We start from the raw sequence: 23,789 nt of genomic DNA, 5'->3' as shown, positions 1-23,789 counted from the left end.
CTTTCCAGCTAGGCTGTGTTCCTAACCCCTTTCAGAAAAAAAAAATTCTCAATTAGATCTTAAGCAAATATGATTTGAACTATCAAGAATTATCAAGTGACCTTCCGATCTGGAACCAAAAATTTACTAATTGTAATATATCAGAATCACCTATCATAAGCTGGTACCATCATCCTTTAGTCCAACTCAACTTTACTTCTCTATTGGTGTTTACTTTTCAGTTGTTATTTTTAATTCTTTTTGGATTGTAATCAAAATTTAATTTAATGTGTTAACTGCTTCCTTAAAAAATCTCTTTTCCTTTTGGGAATATTTTCCGGCTCAAACTAAAATTTTGAATATTAACTTTATTTTTTTGAAAGGAAAAATTGATTGAGACTAGTGATAGAAATCGCTCAAGATAACAGACCAGGTAAAATTAGGAGCATACTAGGGCCAAATTAGGGTCAAGCCTAAAGCTAAATGAGAACAAATCAAAAGGTGTACCACACTTACAATTTGTCTTTATACAATAGAATACTGCTCGGAAACACATATAGAAAACCTAGCAATAACTTAATGTAAAATCTTAGCCTCCTCAAAATAATTACTAATAATAGTATCATTGTCACGACTTTGAGATTTGTAAATCAAATTATCAAACTTTGTAATTAGGGCTGTCAATTTCGACACGACCCGATAACACGACTCGAAACCCGCACGAAATAAAGCGGGTTGAACCCGCACGATTAAAAAGCGGGTCGGCGGCGGGTCAACCCATCATGACCCATTTAATAAACGGGTCGGCCACGGGTCAACCCGCCAACACGAAGTGAACCCGTATAACCCGATTATGCTATACTTCTTCTTGAAATTTTGGACGTTGGGAATATTTGATCTTAGGATTGGACAATTTGAAATATTTTGTTTCATCATTATTAGATTTAATTAGTTATGAATTATATATAATTATTTATATTCTTCGTCTTATGAAATTTTTAGTGAATTTAATCAATTTATGCATGTTTTTAGTTAAATGGGTAGCAGTGTTAACCCTTAAATGGGTCATTTTGTCCAACACGACACGACCTATTTATTAAATGGGTTAAGCGGGTTGGAAACGGGTAACCCGTTTAATAAATAGGTTGGGTTTGGGTTTAAATTTTCGACACGATTAATAAATGGGTTGGGTTTGGGTTTGTCTCTTGTGACACGACATATACCTTGACCCGACACGAACCCAACCCGACACGACCCATTGACAGCCCTATTTGTAATACGGGTATGCAAGAGATTGGCAGACCACTAAGACTAAATTTGTCCCAGCCTATAACATACCGCCCACCAAGTGTCGCAATTGTAGTACAGCGTGATTGGGTATTAAGACTCTTCATAGAGTGTAGAAAAGATCAATTTACCCAAAAATAATAGCAGCACACCTAAAATAGTAAAAGTAGCAAAGTTTAAACAAAAATTAGGCAACAGATCTCCCAGGTCCCAAATCCAGATTCCTGAAGAAATCCAGCGCAACAACTGGGGTCGGATTTGGGCCCAAAGACGTCCCACCACACTGATCAATCTGGACACCCAGACAGAGAGTCCCGTCACCATCATCTTCAACATCTTTGCAAATCTGGCAATTGTAGACGGCTCAACCACACTGATCTGGAGGCCAAAGACCAGGGCACCCAGATGCAGTGTCGAACCACCATCATCTCCAACGTCCTCTGCAAATTCGGCAACCGTACGTAGCAAGCCTGGGTAAGACTGGAGCCAGCCTGACAACATATCGCCGATGTACACCAACGATCGATAGCGCGTCGACCGCGCGCAAAGTCGCCACCGCTCGACATCCCCGCCAACAGTCAAGAATAGAGCAATCTCAACACAGCTATCGAATGTCAGCTAATCCCGACCCATTCTGATATGAATTTCCACCCCAAAAAATAGAATTGGCCACGAAGCTGAGCCAACCTACCATCGCTGTCAAGCAACGTGCAACCCACCATTCCTCACAATGAGGATTGAACCAATTTGCCGCATGACACAATCGTTGAGACGAACATGGATGTGGAGGCGACGGGATCCTTCCTAAAAACAACCAAAGAAGGCGACGCTAGGGTTTTTAAGAGAATTCACTCTCGATCGATTGGCTTAATATTTTTACATTCATATTCTAATAGCTGGAAATTAACTTTATTTGGATAAGTTCCACACATGTAAAATACTATTGAGGAAGTAATTAAACATTTTTGTTAGGATACAGGGAGTCACTTGGTTAAAATCAATGCAGTTGAATCTAATCAAAATTGAGATTGAACTGAAGTAACACTGAAATGCCAAATTTCGAAAGTTTTAACTAGTTCTGATTTAAAAAAAATAGAGCATTGATGTCATGGGTTCATTTAGCAGTTAATCAATGACAAAAGAACCTGAGCGATAGAGCCGACTTTCAAAGTTAAGAATCCATTTATCCATATACATAATACATGCAGTCGACTGTAGATCACAGAACGAGACCGAGCGCTGGAGTTCCCTGTTAAGAGGCTTCATTAATTGTTGGTTTCTGTCAATTTCACGTCAATTAACTTGCATGCATGTTGATTACTCAATTAGATTTGCAGCAGCATCACCGTTGAGATCGAGCACCCAGAAACCATTACCCGCCTAATAATTGCAAGCCATCACCCCACCCCCACCCCACCCAACTCGATTTATCAAGAACAACAAATTTAAGTAAATAATTTCTAGATTCTATTCAACGCTTTGGTCCAACTTCCACCTGCCTTTAGCTAGGGACCCCCTCCTCCACATTAGATTGATCGAGGAATTTCCTACCTATATATAAGGCTATAAAGACGGCAGTTTTATGTACCAGCTATAAAGACAGCAGTTTAATTGCCATAGACAAATCACCCGATATAGTTTGGCTAACCCTCCCCTCCCAACCAACTGCTAGTCTTCAAGTTTACAACCAAACCTATCTAGGCCTCCCAATTATTCCCAACCTCAACCGGTCCTGCCTCATGTCGATCGAGGGCCGACGTCCGAGAAGCTAAATAATTACATATCCACGGTAAAATAATATTGATCGAAGACGATATTCAGAAAAGTACAATTCACGGCCAATGTTGTAGCAAATTTTGGTACAATTAATATTGTCATTCAAAACGAAAGATTTTAATTTTAAAATCTACTCCTTAAACCCTTTTTTTTATTATTATTATTGCATGGAATCTCAAGTTGAGCATCAAGGAAATAAAAGGACAGATCATGAGACGTGTTAAATTAGAGAAGCGAGTATGTAAAATAGAGGGCGAGTACGGTAGGCATGTATATATTCTAATTAGACTACGTACAAGACACGTACATTAAGAAGAGCTTTAGGGACACGTCACCACCTTCCAGATTGGATATTACTATTTGGATTTGGCCAGGTCGATGGATCATCAGCTGACTCCCGATGCCCATCCTATGACGTGGCGCGTGTAGCAAAACTTTGAGAGACAGCGAGAGAGAGAGAGAGAGTTCTGGGCCCCACCACGCGCTTCCGTATGATTTTGGGTAGAGACGCCTTTCAAATTGGGTACCCGACACCCATGTGATTTGCGACGCACTTCATCATCGTGCAAAAAATACACAGATCACACACACTTGATACATAGGCACGTACGCGATGCAAACGACGCCGTTTTGAGGCTCTGGAGAAGACGTGTGTTTTTTCTTTGGTGAATTAAAGGGGTAATGAGATATTTTCATTTTTGTTTCTATAAAAAAAAAAAAAATGAGAAGGTTTAAAAGAGCGTGATTTCTTGAAGTTGGTGAGCAGTTTTGGGGGACAAAGTCGCAAACTAGAAAAAGGCGTGGAGAGCATGTGCCGCTAGGCCACCCCAAGTCCCCAACCCACTTTCTTCCTCCGCCTTCTTCTTCTTCTTCAGTTCTCCTCTCTATATAAGTTTAAAACACAACACGGTCTCTCTTTCCCAGTAACTTCTTCTTCTTCGTCTGCTTCTTGTACCTGTACCAGAGTAACCGGACCACCAGAATAGAAAGTTAGAAACAGAGACTGGCATTCTTGTATTTGTAGGTTAACAACGCCTTCACATATTTTTATGGTCTGCTAGGCTGTTTACTTATTTTGTACTCCCTAAACCAAAATCCCCCCTCCGCCTTCCTACTCCTCCTATATTAAGAAGAAGCACAGAATCCAACGCAATTCGAACGAAGATGGATAATTTTTGTTTGAAAACCACAACGGGGATACCCGGAATAGCTCCGACAATTACAGCTGCCCTGCCGATCGACGTGCGTACGAACCCGTCTCAGGTGAGCGCGCTGGGGAGGTCCACCGTGGACAACAATCACAAGAGGTTCTCCTTCAAGTACCCTTTGAAATCTCTCTGGCCCGGCGCCGGAAGAGGAGCCGCTCCTGCGCACAATGGGTTGCCTCTCGACGACGCCGTTCCCTTGGCCCAGGAGGAGGAGGAGGACGACTGCCTTACCCCAACCCAAACCCAAAGCGGCAACTGGGTTTTAAAGATTTTGCACGTCAGGTCTCTCTGGGGAGGAGGAGGAGGAGCAGATCAACAGGGCAAGGCAGAGCTGCGTGAGGAAAATGAAGCCGCGCCCAACGATAACAGAAATGGTGATGATGACGAAAATGACGACGATTGTGATGGTTGTAGAATTGAACAACAAGACGATCAACAACAACAGCAGCAGCAGGAAGAGTTTGATAGAGATTCGTTTTCCAGATTGCTTCGGAAGGTTTCCTTGGCGGAAGCCAGGTTATATGCTCAGATGTCGTATTTGGGGAGCTTGGCTTACTCCATTCCCAAAATCCAGGTACGCACAACTCATTTCATTTCGATCCCCAATTTGCATAATTACTTTACTGCTTTCATTTCATTTGTTATAATGTGGATGTTCTTTGGTGAGGAAACCCGTAGGAATATCGAAAGTGTTTTGCTTTTCTGTGATCAAAGCCGCCGTTTGGGATTTGATTTCCCGACCAATTGGTCAAATACCTCTTTCTTTCTTTCTTTGTTTCCAGCTTGGAGTTTTCATCTTTGTAAAGTTCTGTTCTTGGATTCAGTATCTCTAACAACTTTTCAATCTTGCTCTTCTTTTTGGGAAATCATATTCGGTATTCATAAAGTTTCTAGTCTGATCTCTGGAATGGGTGGTAAATTATGAATTTGATCATGAATATATATAGTTTAATAGACATGAGTTGTATATAGCTGTTAGGGATTGTTTAGTCTTCTGTTGATTTTCAGTTTGGTATGGTTTCATTCCTTCCTGACTTGATGGTATTAGTTATTCTGTATTGCATTGGTGTCATCCTATGATATAATATTATTTTTTGTATATCATCCGGCTTTATGTTGTAAACTATCTCCTATATCCAGTTTATCATTTGATTTTCAAGTTACATATACAAAAACTAAACTGGATTTACTTTACATTCAGCCACAAAATCTCTTGAGAGGTCATGCTCTGCGGTTTGTTACTTCTTCAATAGAAAAGAAGGAACTTGCTGCTAAAATTGAGAAACATCAAGAGTCGGCTGCAGTTGAAGAAACTGAAAGCACCCTAAAGGAAGACATGGAAGAAGACGAGGAAGGGAAGGAGCAGAAGAACAATGGATACAGAATAAGTCCCTCTGCTGCTTATCATATTGCTGCCTCTGCAGCTTCCTATTTGCATTCCCATACAAGGAGCATACTTCCATTCAAATCCTCAAAGGATGAGACTGATCAAGATTCAACAGAAGAAAGCAGAGGAAGAGGCAGCGCTGTTAATATGATGAACTCAGACATGGCTTCTTTGATGGCAACCACGGACTCAGTAACTTCTGTGGTTGCTGCAAAGGAAGAAGTAAAGCAGGCTGTTGCAGATGATTTAAACTCAACACATTCATCCCCGTGCGACTGGTTCATATGTGATGATGATCAAAGTGCCACCAGATTCTTGGTCATTCAGGTAATAAGACTTGTTCTCTTTATACAAATATTTATAATTAATCCCTCAAAGGTCGAGCGCTTTCTTTCTATTCACACTCAAAATAATGTGGAAACAGAGTGGTTTAATTTCAGATAGCTTGTCTTTGCATTTAGCCAATGATCAGTGAAAAAACTATCTGTGCATATTATTTCTTAACATTTGGTAGCTTTTATATATTCAACCTACGCATTTTCATTTTCAGGGGTCTGAATCTCTGGCATCCTGGCAAGCAAATCTACTTTTCGAGCCCATTCAATTCGAGGTACATTATACAATATCTCTCGCAATTCTCTGTTCATAATTTCTTCCATTTTTTCTAGTGTTGTATACTTGTATTGATTCAGATTGTTAGACATGATTGATAGGTGTTGGCACTTAGTAGTTAATAGATGGATGAATGCTATTTAGCGAGTACTAAATGTTATGCATTTGTTATTTTCTAGGGACTGGATGTGCTTGTGCATAGAGGCATATATGAGGCTGCAAAAGGGATTTATGGACAGGTGTTGCCTGAAGTTCATGCACACCTCAAATCTCATGGTGATAAAGCAACCTTCCGTTTTACTGGGCACTCATTAGGGGGAAGCTTAGCACTACTAATAAACCTCATGCTGCTTATACGGGGTGAAGTGCCAGTTTCTTCATTACTTCCTGTTATAACTTTTGGTTCACCAACCATCATGTGTGGAGGTGATCAACTGCTTCGCAAACTTGGATTACCACAGAGTCATATCCAGGCAATTACATTGCACAGAGACATTGTACCCCGGGCATTCTCTTGCAACTATCCTAATCATGTGGCAGAGCTTCTCAAAGCTTTAAGTGGGAACTTCCGGAATCATCCCTGCCTTAATAACCAGGTAAACCTTTTAGCTTTTGAGAAAAAGCATCAGTCTGAGATTATGAAACACTGAATTATATTCTATATCATTTGTTCCCTTAGTTTTGGTTTATCTTAACCAAATTTTATCTTTCTGTAACAGAAGCTACTGTATTGTCCAATGGGGGAGCTGTTGATTCTTCAACCAGATGAGAAATTCTCCCCAAACCATCATCTTCTGCCTTCAGGCAGCGGTTTATATGTTCTACGCGGTGCTCTACCAGATGTCAATGATGCAGAGAAGCAGCTGCGTGCAGCAAAGTTGGTATTCTTAAACTCTCCACATCCACTTGAAATCTTAAGTGAACGGTCTGCATATGGTTCAGAAGGATGCATTCAAAGAGATCATGACATGAACTCTTACTTAAAATGTGTTCGTGGGGTGATTCGACAAGAGCTTAACCATATTAGGAAGGCCAGAAGACAGCAGAGGCGCAAGGTTTGGTGGCCCCTCGTGTCATCCCGGGGTGTGGATGTAGGAATGATTGTGGGAAGGCCTTTTGCAACAATGAAGCAGGGCCAGTACCAGGTAAATTTTTCTGGCGTGTTACAAAGTGGGAAAGAGTCCTTGAAACGGTTCAGTAGACTGGTTGCATCACAGCACATGCATCTGTTTGTGGTGCTTTTGGTACCAGCACGACTCATACTCTTGGGGGCATATAGTGTGATTGGTTTCCGCTGATCAGTACAAGGTTGGTGCATAAATGAACCGTGTTTCTGTTTGTTTTTGGTACATGGTTGGACCGGTGGTGGCACATTGCTGGCAGGACAATTAGACCATTCTTTATTCATTCCTTTTTCTTCTTTTTTTCCTAAAGAAGGAAAAGAAAAGGTTAGTATCAAAAGGATTCAGGGTTTCATTCCTAAGATTTGGTAAATGTAGAAATGATATGTAAAGGGCCACAATACAAGTATCAAAGGAAAATATTACTTGCACTCAAGATCACGTGAGTTCAGCGAACTTGTTTTAATCACCTATTTTTCCTTGTTTTGGCATGAAATATGAGTACCTAGTTGTAGTGAATTTGGTCCCCGTGTTGGGTTATCAAAATGTGGAAGAATCGTCAAGATGGAAAAAGATTTGAAAGTGAAGCGTTGCGTGCCCACCATTAACATCAATATCGCCCGCATCAATCGGTGTTTCAATAATCAAGTCATGCATAAAATGCTAGTCGTGCATAAAATGCATCCAGCCACAGACAAAAACATCATTCTAGCAAATGAGTTACTCGTGTTATCATGTATAAGCTAAATTTCAATGACATGTTTTAATCTTCTTTCTAAACATTTACTGAAGCATAAATCATAACCAGGGTTGATGAATCGAGCACGTGGTGTTTCAGATGTCCAAATTGAGGGCGAGAAAACAAATCGAGGCAGATTCCAGAAAAACAAATCGAGGCAGATTCCAGAAAGAAGGGAAAGGAGACAAAATAGGTGTCGCCGGTCCAAAATGGCTGGGCGGAGCTTGTTGGTTTGTTCTACTTGTAATGCCGGAAAAGGCCAAAAGCCTAATGCCTATCCATCCAACACGGAACCGGGCAGACTCGATCCTCCTAAAGTTCAGCTTAGCTGAGCTTCGTATAGAGAGCATGGACAAACAAAATATCACTGTCATTTCATGTCTGGCTTGGGACAAGTTGTATTTGATACTCTTACGTTACAAGTTTAAATCTGTGGCATGACGATGAACAAAAGATTAGGCAATCAAAAAGCTAATGAGTTTTTATCAACACTAGGGTCAAAACTTTCTTACACCAGACAAAAATGATACCCAACTTTCAAAAGTGATCAAAATGATACCTAAATTTTTAAAAACAAATCAACTTGATACCTCGGTTTAATTTTTTGTAACTTTTTGTTAAAATTGATCACGTGTAGTGCGGTGATTTGTGGGGTTATAATAATATTTTACACAAAAAACTGTTTTTCAATTATTTTTTATTTTACTTTGTTAATTCTCTTCTTCTTCTATCTCTACCTCTCTCGCTCTTCCCATTTTTCTTTGTTTCTTTAGAAGTTGGGAAACATCCGAGCTTTATTTGTTTCTACGATCGATGGTAGAATTGAAATTGAATGAAAGATTTTTTTATTCTATAGAAGAAGAAGATTGGGTTATAGATGGTTGATGGCCCTTTGACTACAAATCACTTTAATTTTTGGGCTTGATTTTGCATTTGATTTAAGTCATGTAACAAAGAAGTTACAAAAAATAAACCGAGGTATCAAGTTGATTTGTTTTTAAAACTTTAGGTATCATTTTGATCACTTTTGAAAGTTGGGTATCATTTTGTCTGGTGCAAGAAAGTTTTGACCTCAGTGATGATAAAAACTCAAAGCTAATTATCTCATGACTCATGAAAGATACGAAAGAATAGTTTCATGGATCGTTAACTTTAACTAAAACTGTTCATTTATTTGATGCAATCAAATGGATAAATACTTTGTGTTTATGTCGATTTTTTATAGAGATGATCTTTAATGATTAATCGAAGTTGTTAACGGTTAAATTATAAATTTAGATTGCTAAATGATTACAAATGAACACACAAGTCCATACTGATATGAAAGTATGGACCCAAGTACTTTCTTTATTTATGAGGTTTTGGCTGTCGGGACAAATATTTTCTATTCTACAATAAATCATTCTTTGATGTTAGTGTGCCATTTTTATTTAATTTTTGATACCTAATTAAGATTAGACCACTGGCAACTGCAAACCACATAATTTTTATTGGGTTATATTTACCCCTTAATTCCTGTTTAATAACAGTTTATATCATATGTTTCTTTTTATGAGGAATTGTCAACTAAATTAAAGTTCAGTGAAATTACACATAACGATTTGGTCGTAAAAACTATCATATAGAGATGCTACCTAAGAAATTTAACCTTTTTAAACTAGGAAATAAAGCACATCCAGAAAATACCCTACACTACCTAAGAGAGAATAAAATAGCAAAGGCACTGTGGGTATCCCTGGCGACATTCCTCAACTCTGGGAGCCTACCAATTCCTTCCCAAAAGAGAAGGAATTTTAACAAAACTATATTTTACTAAAATTGTACCCCAATCCCACACCAATGAGCCCAGGCCCAAAATTATCAAGCCCTGGCCGATAAGACAGAAAGGAGCCCTAGCCACAGCTCACGAAATTTTCACCAAAGGCAACAAAGATCATATCCACATGTTCGTAACGTAAAGCTCTACCTAACAAGGTAACATAGAAGACCAGAGGAGGCCCCATGCGCCACCCCTTCACGAACCCAAATCGGGGGTCAATATCTATGCCAAAATGTTCGTTATCACAAACACAACAACATCTATAACTATAGCAAAGTTCAAATATGAACAAAAGAGGCACGATTTACCTCGAAAGCTTGGGCAGCCCGAAGCTTCAATCGATCGATTTTTCCCGCCTCAAGTTGATTCAATGAGTAAGAGTTGTAGGGTTGGAAAGAAGACAATGAGAGCTTCAAAATACATATGTTAGCTTCGCCTGAAAAGCTTGAAAATGGAGATCTAACTGGGTTGTCTACGACGGAAACGGGAGCATAAAATGCCCAAATTAGTCCTTCCTCAAAGCTAATCGACATAAACCTCAACTACAGATCTCAAGAGGGAAAGAAGGCAGTTCAAATGACACTAGTGGCACGGTGTCAGGTAGGGGTCATCATTTGGCCTGCAGATCAATGAGCCGATGGAAATACCCACCCAGCTTGCATCTAGGCTAGCAAAGCCCAACCCATTGGTGTTGAGGGCCGGACTTGATTTAGGGGTTTGAAGCCCGGCCCGTAAGCCCGCAAATTATATACTATACTCTATGTGTATTTAATTTCACACACACACACACATGCATGTTATGATTGAGAACAATTTCAATATGGAGGTTTGGAAAATCAAAAATGAAACTGCAATACATGCATGCTATGATTCTCAAAAGCACTATAATTATTAAATGAATTGGATGCGTGTTTCTGGAAAATTGTTCGGAAAGCACCATAATTAACTGCACATAATTAGCTACATGATGTCTACTATATATATAATAAATGCATGCATACTGGTCTGTCGTCCTTTTATATATGCGCATGTTCTTCCCCGAAATGAAATACTGCAAGCTATACTTCAAAAACCCTAATTAACTTAGGTAAAAAGTTAGATGTATGCAGCTGTTGCAAGCTAGTGAAATGAAGAAAATTTAGGAAATCTTGGTGGCCCGCGCCAACGCCGATCTTGGTGGCGCTGATGTAGTGGTGCTGTTGTCAGAAAGGTGGTGGTTCTAGGGCTTGCTTTCGGTTCTTAAGGCGGCTTTTCTTGGAGGCAAGATAGTGGTGGTGGTCAGTGTCAGGTTTGGTCTTGCTACAGCGCTGAGGCGATTGACGTTGTGAGCATTGGTTCAAGAACCATAGTCATGTGACGTGGGTTGTGTTGCCAGATGGCGGCGGCTGACAACAGTATCATGGAGAACAGTGGCAGATTGGGGCACTGGGGTTTTGGTCCACAAGTTTATCAAGGTCGCTGGAGGTGGAGTGGCGGTGGGTGGTGTTGTTCCTCATTCTGTGGCAGCGATAGCGATGGTGGCTGTTGAGGTGTCTTCAATGAAGCTGCACATTAAGGCAAGGGCCAAGCCAACTTTTGGGCTAGCTTTCCTTTAGGCCTTGGGCAACTTCCTCTTTTAGTTTTCTAATTTATTTCTATAGGTCTAGTGGGCTTTGTCCCGTTCCATGCACTAAACACCCTAGTGTGTGTAGCTTTTCGTTTAATGTGCAGCCTGAAAAATTGAGTTTCAACTTTCTAAATATTAGGTTGCTTTTCTAATTGTAGGCTCGTTTTGAATAAACAAGTTCAGTAGTATGAATAAGCCGTGTTAGGCTTTTTGTTTTGCTTGGTCTAGAGACATGATTCAAGCCGTGAACCCTAGGGCTAGCATTTTGGGCCGAGCGGACCGAACCAGCCGGATTTTACCGCATAATATGCAAAAACATACCGAACTTGGTAAGAGGTAGGGTTCGAACCCCTTACCCCTTACACAAGAGCCTTGCTCCCAACCACTGGATCGCGAGCAGCTCTCAATATATTATATGCAAAGTTTTATATTTATATGTTAGGCGGTAGAATTAAAACAAAACACCACTGAACCCTCTTCTACTTTTTATCTCTCTCTCTCTCTTCCTTTTCTAGCCGTCTTCTTCGACTCATCAGTTCATCCTCATCGGAGAACCATTTTTTAATTTCTTCAGTTCTTTTCTCTTCCTCCTCTTTCATCAACTAGGCCTTTCTTCCTCCTCCTCTTCCATCAAGTGCTTTCATCGCCCTCATCTTTCTTGTCTTTCATTCATCTTCTTCCATTTTCTCCAGTTATCCATCATCTCATTCATCTGTATCATCAAATCCACATCATCAGATCTACATCCTCCTTCATCACATTTGCATTCGACTCAAATCAGGCTATTTTCTCCAAATTCTCGCTGACATCGTTAAACTGAAACTCCAGCCGAAGCAAGCCGAAATCTCAGTATACCGATTTCTCGGTAACCGATGGCGACAGTACGGCTGCGGTTTCAGATTTTGGAAAACCGACCAATGTCGGTCGGTAGCCAGTTGAAGGATTTGTTGGTCGGCTTTCAACCGAATCCAGCCCTACGTGAACCTGATGTATTTTCACCGTTGCTGGCGGCTATAATGATAGTTATATCAAAATATAGATAGATTATCTGCATAAACCCATTAGAAGCTTTAATATTATTAAAAGTTGGCGATGCTCCGACCTGGAAGAGGCCCTTTCTTTCGTTCAAATGCCCAGCCCAGTTATGACAATGCATAACAACCCATCTCTCGGTTGTATTGCTGGTCTCCTGAGGTGCAATGATATTTTGTAACAGTACAGTCAGACTCAATACAACATTACTAAGGGGGGCGGGGGTTTGTTTTCAGGCCAGATACCACATTAAAATTTAAGAGGACAAAAGTGACCGAGTAAGCAAGTGCAATCAAACCTTCGGCAACATCCAGTACTAGACTAAACTAGCAAGCAACGGAAAGAACAACACTTCTCCCAGCCTTCAATCCATTACTGAAATCGAGTCTTTTGCAGCCATTAGTCAAATAGAACAACACTTGAAATCTTAACAGTATACATTCACATTGCACAAACAACCAATGCCTACTAGAACAAGAGAAATTTTAGAATGAAATATGCAAGAGAAGAAAAACGGAAGTAAATCATCTTCATTAGAACTCATACTTCCGATGATCAAGTCTTATGAAATTATGATTCCTAGACAAGCATGAGATAATTGTATTCGTGTACATGTAACATTCAAGCAGAGAATAAGACATTAGGTCATGGATCAAATCCATAGCTCAACTAGAGCACAGAACATTTCCCTTCCTCCAATCCCCAAATAAAGGGGAACTTGGGTTTATTCACGAACTACAGATTAAGTTTACCTGCCAAGTACCATGAGTGCATGGCAAGGCTGCCAAAGGCCATAATATTGGCAAGGGATGATAACCCGTGAATCATCCCGAACTTCTTATTCATGGCTGCTAGTTTCGGGTTCACCTTTGCAACTTGCACATTTTTGGACCATCCAACTTCTTCCCCAATGTTCTCTTCCCTCTCTACCTTATGCCTCTGCTTCATCATCTGCAAGACAATAACAATCAACAGACCACCATGGCATACATTAACACAGACAGAAAATAAGTGAATGCAAAGAAAGATATGCACAAAACAAGAGCCGAAACTATTCAAACGAGAGCAGTGGTCTAGTTTCAGAATTGAACCAAAACAATGGCATCAGTATAAATCAAACAATTCAATTGTCTAAAGCAGCCATAAATTGAGTCATCCACATGGTCACAGATTGTGTTGCTCAGAAAGTAAGAATAAAGAACTCGGTAGCTACTATAAAACTGTAATTTCATAAAGACTAAGAGTAAATGAAGTTTAGAACAAAGCACAAGTGAGTTAGTCACCTCAATAGTCATGGGCGTGAAGACGAACAAATTGGTGAGATTGAAGGCCAAGGAAGAAAGCAAAAAGCCGAGCTGGTACTTGTCTGCTGCAGTGGAAGAGTTCCACGGATGCAAATACCCAAACGAAGCAACCGATATGGCACAGCAAATCCCCACCAGGCTGAAATAAGCTGGAAACATCTTGCTCTGCAGATTACCGAACTGATGCCTCGGAAGATTCCTGATTTTCAATACAGTTTATCACAATTTTCAAATCCGATTCTGAATTTCATCAAAAATTGAAGAAAGAAATTGGAAGAAAACAAAACATACTTGAACATGATGATGCCGCCGATGAAAGTGACCCAGAGAGCGGCGCCGAACGCGGTGGAGAAGCTGAGCAGATGAGCCAGCTTCAGGTAGGTGGAGAGTGCCGGCGACTTCGGACCGTCCGATTTGGATCCGAAGGTCTCCGGCGAGAAAATCACTCCGATGGCTAAGAAAGCCACGGCCGCTAGAAATCGAGTCAGCCAACCCATACCTCAACCTCAAATTTGTCTCTCTGCAGATTCCAATTCCCAAAAATTTTAGAGATTTTAAGCAGTGGGATCAACTTCACCTACTCACTCTTCACGTTAGTCTCCGATGGTGGGCCCGTTCTCGCCCATTGGATTTACCAACTAATCCAACGGTAGGTGATTGCTCGGGTTTATGGGCCGGGTAAGCGACACACCTGTCCACTAACATGATCCACGTGTTGCAATCCTGATCTCCCGCCACTGCACCAAAATCAAAAAACGAAAAAAATTAATTTCCCTCCCTCTTTCAGTAAAACCCTAATCAATTAAAAAAGAAAGAAATTCTCAATTTTTCTGAATCAGTCTTCCACAGCAAGTTTGAGTCTTTAAGGCGATACACACACGCGCGCTCTCAGACTCAAAACCCTCGTCCTCCTCCGATGATGGAGAGCCGTGCTCCGCCGCCCAAAACGTTTCTGGGCGTCCGTTTCGTTCTCTTGGGTTTCGACCCCATGAACGAACGCCAGGTAATCAATCCTCTTCCTGATTTCTATCTATGAGAAGCATCAAATTTTCTGTGTATTTACTTTTAGTGTTAATTGAATGGCGTAGGTTCGATCTAAGCTGCTAGATTGCGGTGGATCTGATGTCGGTCTCTATTCCCCAAACTGCACTCACCTCATTGTGGATAGGATTACCTATGTGAGACTTCTTCCACTTTCCCATTATGAAATTGCGTCTCAAGCTTAAAATTGCAATCACTCAACTCTACACCATTGTGTATAGGATCATCCTGTATGTGTTGCTGCTCGAAACGACGGCAAAACGGTTGTCACGGCTTTGTGGGTTCACCATAGTTTTGATGTTGGAATGCCCCTTGATGCCGCTGCTGTGAGTTTCCCATCCCATCTTTTCTCATCGTTGTTTCCCTATAATTTTTGTGGTTAGAAACTAAGCAATGTCCAAAAAAAATTTTAAACCTCGGAGCCTACATTGAGGATTTGTGTACTCTTTTGATTTGTGCAGATTATATACAGGCCTCTCAAGCATTTGAATGGTATTCCTGGTGCCAAGAATTTACTGATGTGCTTGACTGGATATCATGGACAAGATAGAGATGACATTATGGTATGCTTCTGGTTTTAGCCCTTTTGGATAGTTGCAACATAAATGCAGCCGGTTTACGTTTTGATTCTGTTTTCTTTGTCAGACAATGGTTGGTTTAATGGGTGCTCAGTTTTCTAAACCATTGGTGGCAAGCAAAGTCACTCATCTCATTTGCTACAAATTTGAAGGTATGGTTTCTTCCCTGTGGTTCTTATTCATAATTACATGGAATTGAGCACTGATAATATAAGGATAAGTATGGTCTGTAGTGATCAAGTAGATGGCATTCTGTAGCTGTTTGTTTCTCTTTTTCTTTTCCGACTCTATGCTTCATATTATTCTTTTAATTACAGTTTCTTCAAATGTAAAAAACTGAAACTTGTTTACATCTTTAGGGGACAAGTATAAACTTGCCAAACAACTCCCTCAGATTAAGATTGTCAATCATCGCTGGTTGGAAGATTGGTAAGTTCATGTCTTGGTAATTCTCTAATGTTTTGAATTCTAAGAATGTTTCAATAAGAAGAAAAATTGCCATATAATCTCCTTGTTGCATTTTTGCAGCTTAAGGGATTGGGTTCTTCTTCAGGAAGATAAATATAACCAGAGGTGAGATGGCTGTGCATGGAATCTTAGTAAGTAAAATTGTTATCTGTAACTATGGCTATGAGTTGTCCTGAGCTTTTATTCTCTATCAACAGTGGCTATGAGTTGGAGATAATGGAGGCTGAGGCTAGGGATTCTGAAGATGAGGCTGAAGACACCTTTATAAAGCAATCTGTTGGGAGAAGCATGAATAAGAGTTGCCACAATATACAGGCTGGTTCTCCAGTTCCTTTTCGAATTCCGAAGTCAGAAGGAGAGGTGACTATGGTTCCCCAAAATTCTGTTGAGAAATCTATTTCTCGGAATGAAGATGAATTTGATCAAGCTTCAAGATTTTTTGACGTTCACGTTTCCAAGGTACCTAGCCCTCAGGATGCATGTAAATTTAAAGATGCTCCACTTGGTGAGCATAATGACCTCCATCACACAACTCCAGATTCTAAGAAGAAAGATGACATGGCATCTACATTTGGATCTGCTGAAAGGTCACCCCCTCATTCTGATAGGAAACTAAGCTACTCCAGGCAATCACCATGGAAATCCACACTTCCATTATACTTGGGAGATAAATCAAGCTATGGAAGTAGGTCGTCTAAAGCGCCTATTCGCAAGTTAAGTGTCAATGATGATTTTGCCTCTTCTCCCTTCAGGGCGGAAGAAAATGAAAAAATTGACTCTAATTGTGTGGAAGCTCTCGTGAAAGGAAATCATGTACACAATGAAGAAGAGTCAACTGGTATATTGCCACAAAAATGGACACCAGATCATTCTTATGCAAGCCCCAAATTACAGAAGACAAGTTATGATGCAAAGTCAAGCATTGTGAGAAGTCCAACATGTGATACATCCCCCAAAGAAATACCAGCATCTTTGATTGATCGTTCATATAAGACTACTAGTCATTGTATTAACAGATGTGATGAAAAATCTCTGCATAAGACTACGACGTGTTTGAATGCTGCAGAAACCTCAGGTGCTGTTGTGTCACCAACAAAATCATCTACTTTAACCAAGAAGTCATTGACATGTGACGTGCCTTCCTCCACGACTCTGATCTCAGAGATCGGCCATGATGGCAATGTCAACAAGAAAACACCTCTATCCACATTTCAGAGGTTAAGAAAGTCCCCCTTATCCAGCAAGCCTGGCATTGGAGATTTGGCAATGGAAGAATCTACAACTACAGTGAGCGAAACATTGGAACCACAAAATCAGCAACAAGATGTTCAGGGTTCATCTCCAAGAAACGAACTGTCGGTGATTAATAATTCCAACGACCTTGCTAACTTGGACCTGCATAAAGGTGGAACTGATGACTCGACAAAATCAGATAGGAAGAAGATGCTCTCCAAGAAGACTCTAGGTTCTAGGCCGAAGTTAACTTCAGCAAACCTCAAGTTTTCTGTTTACTTGGATGAAGATGCCTCCTTAAATGTTGCCACTGTTGATACCAATGCAGCAGATCAGGAGAAACCCCCCACTGCCTTAAAGCCTGATCTGCTTTCTCCAGATGTTAGTGTAAAAGCACTGAAGATGGCAGAGGTTAAAGATGTTACTACATCTGGAAATGTTTCTGAGAGTAAAATCGACTCTCTGGATGATGAAACTGAGGCTCCTGCAGAAGAAGATCAACATGAATTAGAGAGTATACTTGAAGCAAAAATGACAGAGAAATCAGAAGGGGTGCAGCATATGTCAAATTACTCCAATCCCCGTGTTCAAGGTGATGCAATGGCCTCAGGGGAAAATATGCAAGAAAATGAACAAGCAGAGACAGTTTCTGTGCTGGTTGAATCAACCTCAAATGGAGTTGGTGATAAAGGGAAGAAGAACAGTGGGAGAAAGCGTCGTTTGGGTAAAACTAAGTTGAAGACTGTTCCTGCCGTCACTGATAAAATGAACTCACGGAAAGGTGTCTCTGAGGATTTATTAAATCACTCCGATCCCTGTGTCCATGGTGATGGAATGGCCTCGATGGGAAATATGCAAGAAAATGAACAAGGAGAATCAATTTCTGTGCTGGTTGAATCAACCTCAAAAGGAGTTGGTGTTATAGGAAAGAAGAACAGTGGGAAAAAGGGTCCTTTGGGTAAAACTAAGTTGAAGACTGTTCCTGCCGTCACTGATAAAATGAACTCAGAGAAAGGTGTCTCTGAGGATATATTAAATCACTCCAAGCCCTGTGTCCATGGTGATTTAATGGCCTCAGTGGAAAAGATAAAAGGAAATGAACAAGGAGAGTCAGTTTCTATGCTGGTTGAAACAACCTCGAAAGGAGATGGTGCTAAAGGAAAGAAGAACTATGGGAAAAAGTGTCCTTTGGGCAGAACCAAGTTGAAGACTTCTCCTGCCGCCACTGAGACTGAGAACACTGAGGAGACAGAGATGGAAGAGGAAGGACTTGCATGTCCAGTAGGCAAATCTAAGTGCTGCAGTGAACCCAAAAGTAAGCCAGTGGACTCGTCTGAACTGAAGGAAAACAGGCCAATTGCTTGTGGAGATCAAAATATAAGCAAGGCAAAAGAGCAGGCAGAAAAGTCACATGTTAAATGTAATTATACTCCAATGGAGATCAATCAAAAGTTGGCGAAGATCAGTCGGAATTCTTCAATGCAAGAGGTGAAGGCTTCAGACAGAGTTAAAACTCAACCTGAATGGTTTATTTTGAGTGGACATCAGTTCGAAAGAAAGGAGTTTCAGCAAATTATCAAGCGCTTGAAGGGAAGGTGCTGCCGTGATTCACATAACTGGTCTTACCAGGCAACACATTTCATCATTCCAGGACCAATTCGCAGGATAGAAAAGTTTTTTGCTGCTGCAGCATCTGGAAGGTTTGTGACCGCAATACTGAAGGCTTATTTTGAGAAGTGTGGTGTCACTTAATTGAATTTCTATAGCTTTATTTAAACTGCTTCATCAAATAGATGCTTCATATATTATACCTTTGGTGCAGGTGGATTCTTAAAAGTGATTATTTGGCAGCTAGTAATCAGGCAGGAAAATTTGTGGCTGAGGAACCTTATGAATGGTACAAGAGTGGCCTAAGTGAAGATGGCACAATCAATTTAGAGGCTCCAAGAAAGTGGCGGCTCTTGAGAGAGAGAACAGGTCATGGTGCCTTTCATGGAATGCGCATTATTATATATGGTGACTGCATTGCACCACGTCTGGTGGGTTCTCAAACTTCATGTCTGCATTTTTCTGCATCAAATTTATAAACAGAATAGATATTATCATCAAAATTTCTTTTTCATTTGGTCGGGAGCATTGTTGTTTGCAGTTTATCAAAGCTACTGTAAATTAGGTTTTCTTCTGGTTATTCATGATAAGCCATTGTTAACTGGAGCATGCATTTGTCATCTGAGATCATCTTCTTGGAACACAAACAGGATACTCTGAAGCGCGTGGTGAAGGCTGGTGATGGGACAATATTAGCAACTTGTCCTCCTTACACCCGCTTCCTTAACTCGGGAGTCGACTTTGCCATTGTTAGCCCAGGCATGCCGCGTGTGGATATGTGGGTACAGGAGTTTTTAAAACATGAGATACCCTGTGTTGTAGCTGATTACTTGGTCGAGTACGTGTGCAAACCTGGATACCCCCTTGAGAGACATGTGCTATACAATACTCATGCTTGGGCAGAAAAGTCATTTAGCCGTCTGCAAAACAAGGCAGAAGAGGTTTTGGTTGTGGTGGAGGAAGAGGAGGAGAACCGTACATATACACCTATGGATGATTCTGGTAACAGTGATATACCCTGCGTGGTTTGCAGGTCTTGTGACAGAGGAGAGGTGATGCTGATATGTGGCAACGAAAGTGGCTCTGTTGGCTGTGGGATTGGCACTCATATTGACTGCTGCAGTCCGCCACTTGAAGATGTTCCAGAGGGTGACTGGTTCTGTCCAAAGTGTAGTAGCCAAAGCAAAAACGCCAGTAATCCCTCTAAGAAAAGGAAAAAGGGTAAGAGCAAGTGATTGTCCCCAAGGTGTAATTTATTGTATGTTGAGTTTATATGTTTGTACAGAATTGCATTATGCGTCATGTAGGAACATGGGAAGGGCAGTATCCTTGACTCCTTTGTACTGCATTCACTATAAGTGGCTTGTTTTCCATCTTTTTCCTTCATTAATATTGTATTAGCGTCATTGCAGTTCTATTGATAGGAATTGTATTTATGTCATTACTCACATATTTGCCCAGAGTTTTGGTCTTTTTTGTGCATTAATGAGCTCTTAGTACATGAACTTCAAATACTGCTCCTACTTTTTTCTTCAGGTTGGCTATCATTTTCACCAAATTAGAACTCAAAATAGTTCCTTTAGCTAGGTTAAATTCTCGTTATTTATTGTAGGAGTGTTTTGATGAGATGGATTTCAATACAATAGGACTTTTGGAATTGTTAATTTTGCATGCTATAGCGTAAATATAGCAACTCACCTAGAGTGTATTTTTATTTTTTCGGAGATTGATGAAACGACTTGACTAGTATATTGGACGGGGCAGCTCTTGGTTCAGGTTTCATTCCAGAGGGCCAGTGGCCATAACTAGTAGTAGTGTATGTGTTTTGCTAAAGCCGTCTAGATCGCTCACTTGTAGCTTTGTTTAGTCATTTTATGCAGCATAAGGTTTACATACTGCGCTTGCCAAGATGGCAATCAACAAGAGCTTTTTCACTCTGAAAAGAATGGGGAGGATTCAGTGCACCGATGTGTACTTGCACCAATATAAATGGATAGTTAGATTATATTAAATACACTCTTAGGTTGTTAATAAAAATATTAATTATAAATATCAAAGTTGAGATCATCTTATAAGTGTTGGGTCATTTACGCCAACGGTGCATAGAATAATTTCCACTAAAAAGAAGATGGCACGGTTTTCCCTCCCAGTCATCATCATGCCACCACTTCTGCACATATTCGGGAATCGATTTCTTTCTTTCTATAGTTGCCACTAGCTAGCGGGGGTAGTCCCGTTGATTTGGCTATACTTTCACGTGATTTTAGGCCTGTCTTAAAGTATAGCTTAAGAAATGCTACTGTCACATAAAATCATAAAATGTGCTGGCTTAAAGATTGACATATTTACCAAATTCTAACTTCAAACACATCTGGTTATGTTTGGTCTTTTATATATAGCTTTATCTTGGGCTGTTTTTGTTTGGGTTCTACATTAGGCCTCACTTGGAGTGAAAAGCATTCGGCCTTTGTCAAATATGAGTATATGACGGATGGAACCCTTTGGTTTTGATCATGCACATCAAGAGGCATTGGGGTTACTTTAATACTCTAAAAAGTTATCACTAAGCTCTTATTTGGGAGAACTTTAATTATGTCAAAAATTGCTTAACAAATAAGTTAAACATGGATAGATGTTTTATCTTAAAAATTTTAGTTACTCAACAGCAGCTTAATCTATAAACTAAAAGTTATCGCTGCTTATTATTAGCACAACTATACAAAATTAGGCCAACTTGTTATAATTAACTTTGATGGTTCGGTAAACAGGAACTCAGTTGGCTTCGCTATTCCAGACTGTGATGGAAAACCTATCTATGATGTTGCAAGAAATTCTGGAAACACAACAATTCCAGTGGCAGAAGCTATTGCACTCAGAGACAGTCCTACTATTGCTTGAGAAAGAGGCTACAACATGATTGAGGTCAAAAGCGACTCAAAATTAGTAATCGATGTTGTCAATGGAACCATGAAACCACCATGGAGACTACTCAAGATTATTCAGGATATCAAAACTCTTGCTGCATCTTTCTCAGCCATTACTTTTAGACTTTTTTTTTCTTTTTTTTAGGGACTTTTAGACATATTTTTAGGGAGGCAAATTTTGTAGCTGACGCCATAGCTAATTTAAGACATGATCTTAGTGCTAGTGCTTTTTAGACCAATCTGGTTCCAAGAGAGGCCTTAAATGCCTTGTTGTTTGACAAATAAATTGTGGTTGCCCTAAAAGCTTCCAACTCAATTAATAGTTTTTCCGCAAAAAAAAAGATAATAATAATAATAATAATAATAAGGGTCAAGACTTGCCTTTGAGCCTACTTAGTACTGGTCTATTTCATCTGAAACGTTTGTACTCTTGTTTTGTGCTTTCACACCGGAATAATAATCGGACGGGGTGATGTGAACAAGCAGAGCAAGCAGCACCACAACAAGGCATGAATGGTTGAGATGAAGCTGAAATTAGCATGTAGTGAAGTAGAGATGGAAAAAAAAGAAAGAGAGGTAGGACTTAGGAGGCACAAATATGATGGATGAATGGAGGATGATAATTAAGAAGCACATGGTAGCGCGCCAGCCACTGACATGACACCATCTCATTATATCTGGCCACGACGGAGTAATCTGATCATCGTCCACCCACCCTCTTTTCAACATATGTATGTCCCCAACATTCAAACATATATCACGTCTTTATTCTCACACCCCCACCCTCGTCTTTATACACTAATTCTTGTAATTCCATTTCTTCTATTTAGAGCATCTCCAACCATTTAGTTATAAGTTATTTGGACTTTGGTTTTTTGATAGAGGGATCTCCAACTATGCTCTTGTTTTAGCTATTTTGACTCTTGAGCGGAGTCATTTTGACTCAAGTTTGTAGAACGAAAACCAAATTTTTTTGGCAGAAAAAATAGTGTGCCCTGCTGCATGTGCTGCAATTGTAGTTAATTAATTCTCGAAAATGATTAATTTATTAAATGACTTTGACTTTTGACTAAAAATGGTTAGAGATGCAAAAATTGAATGAATAATGATTACATTAGGGGAGTCATATTTTGTATATGACTTTGGCTTTTGACTAAATGGTTGGAGATGCTCTTACTTGTTTATCTTTTTCATATCAGTTCAGGCGCAAGTCTTGTTCTATTGGGGCCTAAGGATCAAGTTCCTTCCTGCTGTGGTGCACTGATTGGTGGAACGATTATAATTGATGAAAAGTATATATGAATAATAATGGATTATGGAATTGGAGGAAATGCTTGCTTAAAGTCTCTGGCAGGGAAAGGATACCGGGGAAGGGAAAATAGGAAATAGAATAAAAGTGATAAAAAGGCGGAGAGAGCAGCCCAGCCACAACCTTTTTTAGTGCATATGCCTTCCTGAGAAGCAATGCAAGCCCAGCCACCTTTTCTTTCGCCGCAAGTAACTACATATAAACATTAAAATTAGGGAACGAGGTTCCACCTAATGTTAATTAAATTGGAACTGAAAACAATAATAATGCATTGTTTCTTCTCAGGCTAGGTAGCTAGCTAGTCGCTAACATGAACTAATTAATTTGCAAGGTCAGACTTGACAAGTAAATTATAATCTGACCTCGATCATATCAGCGATAGATAGACATAGATCATAGATATGCGATCGAGCTCGAAGCATGTTTTAATCCCACTTCCCCCACACCAATAGCAATAGCCGATGTATACACATTTATCTCTCTAATTAGTCTCTGCTTAGTTATATCATACTGTTTTTCATTGTCATTTTCCCTTATAGAATATAGAAGTAAAGTAGTAAACAATGAGTAGTTGTACGTCAATAGTCACGCACTAATACCCTAATATATATGTTACAACTTACAATACAATACAATTCCAGCTCTGGCCAAGCACCTACTAAATTTCAGATCAAACTCAAACAGAACAAATAATGATTTGTATATATACATCCCTGCATACATATCAACCAAAATAAGTGGACTTTGAGACAGCCACA

The 23,789-nt window shown here is 40.0% G+C and overlaps 3 protein-coding genes across 3 annotated transcripts; 2 read left to right on the top strand and 1 right to left on the bottom strand.

The window, feature by feature from the left end:
- The first annotated feature begins 3,798 nt into the window (after positions 1-3,798).
- Positions 3,799-7,839, top strand: LOC112176385 (phospholipase A1 PLIP2, chloroplastic). Its single transcript, XM_024314284.2, has 6 exons — positions 3,799-4,066; positions 4,104-4,824; positions 5,452-5,964; positions 6,188-6,247; positions 6,429-6,845; positions 6,969-7,839. The coding sequence occupies exons 2-6, from the start codon at positions 4,207-4,209 to the stop codon at positions 7,545-7,547; spliced, it is 2,187 nt and encodes a 728-aa protein (XP_024170052.1). The 5' UTR covers positions 3,799-4,066; positions 4,104-4,206; the 3' UTR covers positions 7,548-7,839.
- A 5,210-nt stretch (positions 7,840-13,049) lies between these two features.
- Positions 13,050-14,431, bottom strand: LOC112180390 (transmembrane protein 205). The gene is made up of 3 exons (XM_024318929.2): positions 14,162-14,431; positions 13,850-14,069; positions 13,050-13,517 (listed from the first exon to the last, which is right to left on the bottom strand). Exons 1-3 carry the CDS (start codon positions 14,365-14,367, stop codon positions 13,302-13,304), a joined length of 642 nt encoding a protein of 213 aa, XP_024174697.1. The 5' UTR covers positions 14,368-14,431; the 3' UTR covers positions 13,050-13,301.
- A 249-nt stretch (positions 14,432-14,680) lies between these two features.
- On the top strand, positions 14,681-20,289 carry LOC112180779 (BRCT domain-containing protein At4g02110). The gene is made up of 10 exons (XM_024319341.2): positions 14,681-14,873; positions 14,959-15,048; positions 15,133-15,237; positions 15,373-15,474; positions 15,557-15,641; positions 15,849-15,918; positions 16,018-16,062; positions 16,155-18,890; positions 19,013-19,229; positions 19,449-20,289. Exons 1-10 carry the CDS (start codon positions 14,787-14,789, stop codon positions 20,031-20,033), a joined length of 4,122 nt encoding a protein of 1,373 aa, XP_024175109.1. The 5' UTR covers positions 14,681-14,786; the 3' UTR covers positions 20,034-20,289.
- Positions 20,290-23,789: the final 3,500 nt, after the last annotated feature.

The sequence above is a fragment of the Rosa chinensis genome, chromosome 7 (genome assembly GCF_002994745.2).
Source record: "Rosa chinensis cultivar Old Blush chromosome 7, RchiOBHm-V2, whole genome shotgun sequence".
Taxonomy (NCBI): Eukaryota; Viridiplantae; Streptophyta; class Magnoliopsida; order Rosales; family Rosaceae; genus Rosa; species Rosa chinensis.
This window is presented reverse-complemented; position numbering and strand designations above follow the sequence as displayed.

Bases quoted from the DNA above. Each gene is read 5' to 3' on its own strand.
- LOC112180390 (XM_024318929.2), bottom strand. From the start codon at position 14,367: ATGGGTTGGCTGACTCGATTTCTAGCGGCCGTGGCTTTCTTAGCCATC. The intron at 14,070-14,161 runs GTATGTTTTGTT...ATTGAAAATCAG, and splicing joins GGCGGCATCATCATGTTCAA to GAATCTTCCGAGGCATCAGT. The intron at 13,518-13,849 runs GTGACTAACTCA...ATTGTCTTGCAG, and splicing joins TCACGCCCATGACTATTGAG to ATGATGAAGCAGAGGCATAA.
- LOC112180779 (XM_024319341.2), top strand. From the start codon at position 14,787: ATGATGGAGAGCCGTGCTCCGCCGCCCAAAACGTTTCTGGGCGTCCGT. The intron at 15,642-15,848 runs GTATGGTTTCTT...TTACATCTTTAG, and splicing joins CATTTGCTACAAATTTGAAG to GGGACAAGTATAAACTTGCC. The intron at 16,063-16,154 runs GTGAGATGGCTG...CTCTATCAACAG, and splicing joins GAAGATAAATATAACCAGAG to TGGCTATGAGTTGGAGATAA.
- LOC112176385 (XM_024314284.2), top strand. From the start codon at position 4,207: ATGGATAATTTTTGTTTGAAAACCACAACGGGGATACCCGGAATAGCT. The intron at 6,248-6,428 runs GTACATTATACA...GTTATTTTCTAG, and splicing joins TCGAGCCCATTCAATTCGAG to GGACTGGATGTGCTTGTGCA. The intron at 6,846-6,968 runs GTAAACCTTTTA...TTTCTGTAACAG, and splicing joins ATCCCTGCCTTAATAACCAG to AAGCTACTGTATTGTCCAAT.